General features: G+C 43.7%; 1 protein-coding gene across 2 annotated transcripts in view; it reads left to right on the top strand.

Moving 5' to 3' along the window:
- The first annotated feature begins 513 nt into the window (after positions 1-513).
- Positions 514-7,780, top strand: part of SMURF2 (SMAD specific E3 ubiquitin protein ligase 2) — a 59,736-nt gene continuing 52,469 nt past the window's right edge. For both annotated transcript variants that reach the window (XM_054170554.1, XM_054170553.1), the window contains exon 1: positions 514-629. In XM_054170554.1, coding sequence (XP_054026529.1) covers positions 578-629 — 52 coding nt within the window. In that variant the 5' untranslated portion in view covers positions 514-577. The remainder of the gene's footprint in view (positions 630-7,780) is intronic.

Here is a 7,780-nt window from a genome sequence, read left to right as displayed (position 1 = left end):
CACAACTTCACTGTCATCTCCCCTCCTCTCAGCCATGGCAACCCACCCCCGTCGTTCCCAACCCCACAAGCTCTCCAGAGAAGGACCCCAAGCGTCGCCGCCACCTGACGCGGCTCGCCCTTCAGACCCTGAGGCAAGGCGGGGCGCACTCCTCCTGCCCGGTGGGGTGCGCGCTGGGCGGGCGGGCGGGCGGCCTCCCCCGGGGGTAGGCCGGGCCGGGGGAGGGGAAGCGACGCGACCATCTATCCGCCCGCTGTGCTGCTCTCCGTCCCGGCTTTGTTGTGCTCGCCGGCCGGGCTCTGGGCGAGGGGGCGGGGAAGCGGAGGGAAGGGAAGCGGGGAAGGCGGCCGCGTCTCCTCCTCCGCCTCCTCCTCAGCCCCGGCCCCGGCCCCGCTCATGGCGACGCTGGGCACATCCGGGCTACTTCTCCTTCTCCTCCTCCTCCGGCGGCTGCCGCTGCCCTGAGCGCCCAGCCCGACTCCATTAGCGCCTCCCCTCCCCCCGTCTCCCTTCCCGGACCCAGAGGCAGGGGGAGCCCCGGGCAAGGCAGCGCTGAGCCCGCGGAGCGGCCGGGGACATGTCCAACCAAGGGGCCCGGCGGAACGGGCCCGTCAAGCTGCGACTGACAGGTGAGGCTGAGTGGGCAGGCTCCGTCGGGGCCTGCCGCCGCCCGCCCGCCATCCCGCCCGCCGTCGGTGGGGCAGGTCGGGCGCCGGCCGGGTACGGGGGAGGGAAGAAAGCAAAGAGTAGCGGGGTGTTGGGAACGCGGAGCCCGGTCCCTCGGGAGAGCGGGGCGAGGAGAGCCCAGCTGGAGGGGCGGGAGCGAGCTCCTTCCATGTGTCTTTGAGGTTGAACCTGGGGCAGGAGGAGTCCTTCAGGCCTCGGGAGGAGAACGATAGGAAGGAGGCTGTGAGCTCTTCCCTTGCCTCCCTGACCCACCGCGGGCTCCGCGCCTCCGGAACAACATGTCTTTGCGGGCTCCGGGGCGGTGGTGCCGCCCTCCTGGCCCGGGCCGGGCCGGCCCGCGGCCCCTGCAGCCCGCCGGAGTCCCCTGTGTGGGGAAACCGGCCGATCTGAACTTGAGGCACCGGGCACCTTCTCCTCCTTCTCGGCATCCCAACTCCCCCCCCCCCCGCCCCCGTCTTCTCAGTGTAAACTCGAAAGAAACTGTCACACTCTTTGTTTTGATCTCTTTGTTTGTTGTTGTGTTTGTTTGGGTTTTTAAAACCAACTTCCTGAGTTATGATTTTGCACAGTTGGTTTGGTGAAGTACCTTGTGCTGCCCTCTTTCAGAAGACCACTTGACCTCTAATATTTTAAGATATCATAAAAATTGTTCACCTGCATGCTGGAAGGAAAATACTTCAGTATGTTCTTTTCTGTACAAGAACCCAAGCAAATAGGTTTAAAGGGTGGGGGGGAAAGGCGTCTTGAAAGCTCTGCTAAAGCTTTCTTTAAAACCATACACACTTGTAAAGCAAAGAACTAGTTCAAAGTATCCCCAGCACATAAACAATACACTGTATTCTGAAGTGTCAATGCATGAAGGTAAGTGATTAGAAAATAATAGATAAGACTGTAAATCCACCTCTCTGCATAGATTGCAAAACAAATGCGATTAACAATACTCAAAGTGTTGATGTATTTACTTCAGGTGGATGTGAAATATCTCCACTTTAATGCCTCATAAAGAGAGGTGCTTCATACTTACTGTTCAGAGTATGTTATTTTTACAGGGAAAGTAAAGCAGATCTGCTTATGTTTTGCTTTGGAAATACTTGGACTAAATTTGTAATATAGTTTTCATAGAGCTTTGTGAGTGTCTGTATATTGCACTTAGAAATAAAAGTCTTCAAAGAAGCATATCTGGGACTGCTACATGGACCTCTGCTGCAAGTTTTTTACAGAGTGTTTTGTAGCTTTCTCTTCAGGTTATTGCTTTATTGATGCAGTGCTTTAATACTTTTTTTTTTTCTTCCTGAGCAATGACTACTTACACTTGCTTATCTTTGAAACATTACAAATGGTCTATAGCCTTATGTAAAAGCAAGGAAAGTACTGTTTAGGGAGTTGTCTCTTTCACCTTTGGATTTTGTGTTCAATTTTGTTTAATATTTGTTTCTATTAACGTTTAAGCATGTAATGAAATCATGTCAGTGACAATAGAAGTACTCTGATAGGAGTGTGATTGTGAGCAAGAAATAGGCAGTAGTTTTATGTGTGGTGTTTTAATTGTGCAGTCAGTCCCCAAAAGCAAGTACAATCTTGAAGAGTATTTCTGAGTGGCTTTTTTGTCATCTTATATTTTAGGAAGGGACTTTGCTGGCAAAATTGCCTTTCTAGGGATTGTTCCAGAGTTAGCAGCTCTTGCAGTTACTGAGCACCAGTTCTGTTGCTTGGGAGTGTTTCTGAAATACTGGCCTGTTTCTAGAGTTTAAAAGACTTGGAGGTTTTTTATGATTTGTCTAATTGTGAGTTGTTTCACATAAGGTCATTTGTTGTAAGGAAGCTTTACATGTTTAAGAAAAACATTGAATTTTCTTAATTCAGCCGATAAGTTGTCAGTTCTTGCCTAGGAATATTTCTAAGTGTTCTGCGTGGTTTTGATTACCCTTTTTGATTGGAAAAGCAATTTGAGGGCTCTTGAATTCTAAAACTGTTTGGAATTAAAGGAATCTGTATATCCAGTGTTTTTAAAGGTTTATTCTCAAGCTCACAAATGCTATTTAATCTACATTTACTTTGGCTGTGTGCAACTAGCAGTCTTCTGTTTTGGCTTGAATATTTATAGGATTAATTCTGCAATCATTGTATAATGCTTATCTTCTCTGCTCATTATCTCTAAATTAGATGGTATAGATTAAAAAATGGATTTCAAGAACTGGATTCAATTAGCAGTTTTTCAGGACATAAACATTAAAGGTTTAGATGGAAAACATTGTTTTGACTGACTGGATAAATGACAGGGTAATGTTTGATGTGAGTCCAAGAACTGATCTGGAGCTAGTGCCCAACTTCTCAGTCCATCTTGAGGAGCCAAATAAAATATTTAACCTAGGCCTCATTTTGGAAAAAAAAAAAAAAAAAGAAAGGAAAAAAAAAAAAGGTTGGTTCTTTGTTGGGACCTTAAGAAAGTTCTGAGAAATGTTTGGCATACCTTCACACTAAGTGTTTAACAGTTTATTTAGCTCTGGGTTCCATAACAGAGAAAAGACATGGTGGTGGCATACTTCTAGTAAGTTTTAATTTAGTTTACAGTGCATCTGTGTTAAACCTTCCTTATAAAAGGTTGTTCTTTTGCTCCTAGGCTTAATTGTCTGTCATAAATATCATGTCAGTCTTCAGTGATACCTCTGTCAATGCACTTTGCACAACTTTGAGCTAGAAGATCCTGGGCTAATTGTTAAAATCTAAAGATGATGCGTTCTGGTGGTACTTGTAAGGTTAGGTGACGGTTCGACTTGAGGATCTTAAAGATCTGTTCCAACCAAACCTATCCCATAATTCTGTATTTCACCTCCAGCATGAGGTGTAAATGCTTGTTTCTGATTAAGTAGAGGCAATGCAATTCAAGTTAGCTGGAGTCTAGAACCACACTAGTCTTCTCCCTGCTTAGCAGCTTTTGATAACATTATCCAAGGAATCTTTAATACAAGGAAAATTCCTTCAACTCTCACATTTTAACCACCCTTTTATCTAGTCCTATCCTGAGTTTGTCTGAGTTCTGTAAGAGCTGGAAGTGCAGTCATCCCATTCAATTTTCGCTGTGGTCATCACAGTGTGTTGGATTTGTGGATTTGCCAGTATTCTGTAGTCTCAGGTACAATGTACTGTCCTTTCTTCCGCCCTGTGTGTTGCCTCGCATTGACCTTAAATTCTTCAAACCCCAGAAATGACCCTTGCTTTCACTTGCTCAGTAAATATTTTATGTCCCAATCCATGAATTATCTGATGTTAAAATAGTTTAATTTGATGGCTTTCACTGAGGACATCAGTGACAGTTACCCAAATGACATCCGCAGGCTGGTTTTTTAATCCAGTAGAAAGACCTACATTAAAATCGGCTCAAAGTCTGAAAACTACATGGACACTGGAATATACTGAGTTAAATAAAGGTTAGTACATGAATTTTAGTTTGTGTGTATCAGAACAGTTAACGAGATGCTTTAATAGCTGCAAAGCACAGCTGCTGTGAAACTGGAATGAGCTGGAGGAGTGTTGTTGATAAAGAATCAGAAGTAGGCCTGGAGAGTTCATGGATTCATAGAATGGTTTAGAATAGTCCCAGCCTCCCTGCCATAGGCAGGGGCAACTCCCACTAGACCTCATCCAGCCTGGCCTTGAACACCTTCAGGGAGGGGGCATCCACAGCTTCTCTGGGCAACCTGCTCCAGCACCTCACCACCCTCACTGTCAAGAGGTTTTAGATCTGTTTTTCCTCCTCACTGTAAGCTTTTGTGTTTCCTAGCAGAGTCTGTTGTAGAAAAATGGATAGCAACTCATCTTCTGTCCTGCTGTCTTTCCTTACAGTACAGAAGTGCTGCTGTATTTTACTTTAATAAAGGTTACAGTGTTGAAGGAAGAAGATGCTGCTCTTTTTTTTTTCAGTCAGTTCCTAGAAGCACTTGTAGTACTATTAATATTTCTCAAGAAATACCTGAGCCAGAATATTGCTGAGGTTTGCAAAACCAAGTGGAATCTCCACACCTAGTGTGTTTTTGTTGTGGATAAACACTTAAATTAATCCAATAAAAAAACAGTGGTTGACCTAAATCCTAAATTCTCACTAGTGTTGTTGGAAGCAGGTTTGAAATTTATGGATAGCAGAACCTCATTGTAGGAACAGCAGTACTGATTGCCTGGTGAAGTAGCTACCTAGATCCTTAAGTAGCCAGGCTGTGGTTTCATAGTTGACTTAAACCATAGTGCAATTTTAGGTCACTTTCAAATCTGAGTGCTATTTTTTTTAACCTTCTTTGTGTTGAAGGAGAGGGATTCACAGAAGAGGCTGAAAAGAGGGCAGGACTGCTTCTTCTGCCAGCAGCCTATACTTAGATAGGTTTTGGTCAACAATAAAACAATGGGGTTCCTTCATGTAAGGTGTATTTGACTTAATGACACATGACTTAGTAAAAACTAGTGCTTAAGCAATCAGGGTCAATAAATTACATAGTAGGTGGATTAAAATGGTGCTGTCATAACAAAGTCAGTAGGCATGTGTCTAATCAGATTGTGTAGGAACTGAAGCATGCTTGACCCTCAGTCTTTCCAAGCAAAGTCTGAAGTGTGTGTGTATTTATATGCTTTTTATATATACAGTATGTAGTTACAGATGTGTAGAAGTCAGTTGTGGATCACACAAATACCAAAGAGCTGTAATAAACAACTGAGTTGCTGTGTGGAGCAGTCTCAACTGCTTGTTTCAATGGGATCAGGTTGTATGACGTTTGCATTTAAAGCTAGGTACCTGTTTTCAGGGACATATAATGGGGTAGCACGGCAAGGAAAATGAAAAGACCAAAAAGGATTTGGGGAGAGCAAACTGTAGTAGGAAAGCAGCTCTGCAGAAGCTCCCATCTAAAAGAGCAAAAGGTCCACTGTTCATCTTGGGTGGAAGAATTGGGAAAGCAGCAAGTAGAAGCTAGTAGAGGATTTCCACATGTAGGTAACATATGGGCCATATGTAGGAGATAGATGGGAAATCTGCAGGCAGTCCTAATGTTAATGTTTAAAAAAGTAAAGCCGGGGGGGAGGGGGGGGACAAGAAAAGATAAATTCTGGAGGTGGGAAAATAGTGAGCAATTTTTTCTAATTATACTTCTCAGTTGCAGGTAAAGAGTAGAAGCTGCCCTGTAGTGTGCCTTAGTAGCTGAACTTAGCTGAGTAACTCACTTAGTGGTGACAGATTATTTCTATTTTCTTTTTGATTCGTTGTTTGTTAATCACACTGAAAATCTGATCAGGCCCCAGAAGAAGATGTTTTATCTTTATGTCCTTGAGATGAATGTGTTGATCCCTAAAAGAAAGCAGCTTTTAATGTTTTGTTCTGTTTTATCTCACAGCCTTTGAAGTGTGTCCTTGCTTTACCATCTTACTTAAAATGACATCTCACCACTGAGCCAGACCTTTCTTGTGGGTGTTTAAAAAGGTGGATAATTTCTGTGGGTGTCTTCCCTGCTCTCATCACAATGATGTGATGACCTGACTTCTGACTTGGCTTCATGGCATGAGTACCTTGCTACTCAGGCTATCACATGCATGCTTATGTAAATGCTCATCATGACAGGTGCAATATCTGAGATAATTTTGGTGACTTCTCAGAGGCTGGTGAGGATTCATCTCAATAGTGGTAGAGCATGTAAAAGGAGCTACTGCACGTGTCTGCTCACAGCACGTTTTTCATCTGGGGAAGAGGATTGAATTCTTGAGGGGCATTTGGCAATAGCATATTCAAGGAAACAGAATGTTGGCTTTTTCTTGCTACTTAAACTTCAAATGCTTTCACTGAAAGCATAGATAAGAACACTTGTAACTTGAAAGAAATGTTCATCTGGAGATAAAGCTCGGGACAAAACTGGCTAAGCATTATCATGAGTTAAATGGGAAGGTTGATACAGCATGGAGAATAGACATGCTCAAGATCATAAAAAGGCTAAACCAGGTAAAGCTGGGATTTAGAGTTGCTATCTTTTGACTTTCTGCCCATGGACATTGTTTCACTTGAGTTTAAATCCACAGAAAACATAAATCTGTTTGAGGACTGTGCATTTGGAGTGATTTGGGTTCAGTTCTCCCACATGCCAGATTTGTGTTGCACCATCAGCTGTATTTTAGCATCCTGCAGATTCTTGGCAGTTACTTTTTTTTCCTACTTCAAAATACATTACTTTTTTTTGTTGTTGCTGTTGCTCAGGCAGATTAGGCTGGGACTGATATCCCCCAAAGTCACAAGTATTGCCTAGTTATTTTCATTATCAGAATCCTGAAAGTGAAAGAAAAAGCAGCAGTGTGTGAGTTTATGTTGCTGTATTCTGTTGTTACTTTTCTGGAATGACTCTTGGCTAGCAAGTGTTTCACACAACTTAACAGGATTGTTTGCTTGCAGAAAGGGAGAATCACTCCAGTCATGGGTCTTCTATAATGAATTCATCTCAGTTGCTTCACATATACAGGGCATGTACAGACTATGTAATTTACAGGTCACAGTAAAAATATGTACCCAGATTCTACCATTTACGCTTAAATTAATGTTTGTGGTGCCATCTTGCCACAAACGTTAGAGGGACAGTGCCAGAGAAAAGCTTTCCAACCCACATCACCGTTGTTTGGGATGAACACACGCCTCTGCACCATCCTGTGCTTCTCAGATGAGGTGGGCTGAGGATTAGATCCAAATCAACCTCCCCCTCTCATCCCCTTTTCAGTTGGGTCTAGAGGAGGGCTGTTGTGGCTTGGTGGCTTCAGTCAGCCAGATGTTTGCAGAACTGCCACTGGGCTGTTCATGGGACTGGGGCTGTTATCTTGCCTGTTCACATGAAATTGTTTTAAACAAGCAAGACACAAGCATTTCCCTTCTGTCTTGACCTAGATTTTAGTGTTACTGATGGGATTAAATGGAGTAATAACTAATCAGAGCTGTAGTGATACTTCTTTGAAACATACCGATTTGATTTGGAACCTCCACTCAATTATAGATACAGTTGTGCTTGTATTCAGTGGAAGGTGGGAATCTGCCTCAGTAGTACTCTAGGATTTCCTGAAAAATTGAGCCAGCTTGGTG

This window comes from Dryobates pubescens, chromosome 20, assembly GCF_014839835.1.
Source record: "Dryobates pubescens isolate bDryPub1 chromosome 20, bDryPub1.pri, whole genome shotgun sequence".
Taxonomy (NCBI): Eukaryota; Metazoa; Chordata; class Aves; order Piciformes; family Picidae; genus Dryobates; species Dryobates pubescens.
This window is presented reverse-complemented; position numbering and strand designations above follow the sequence as displayed.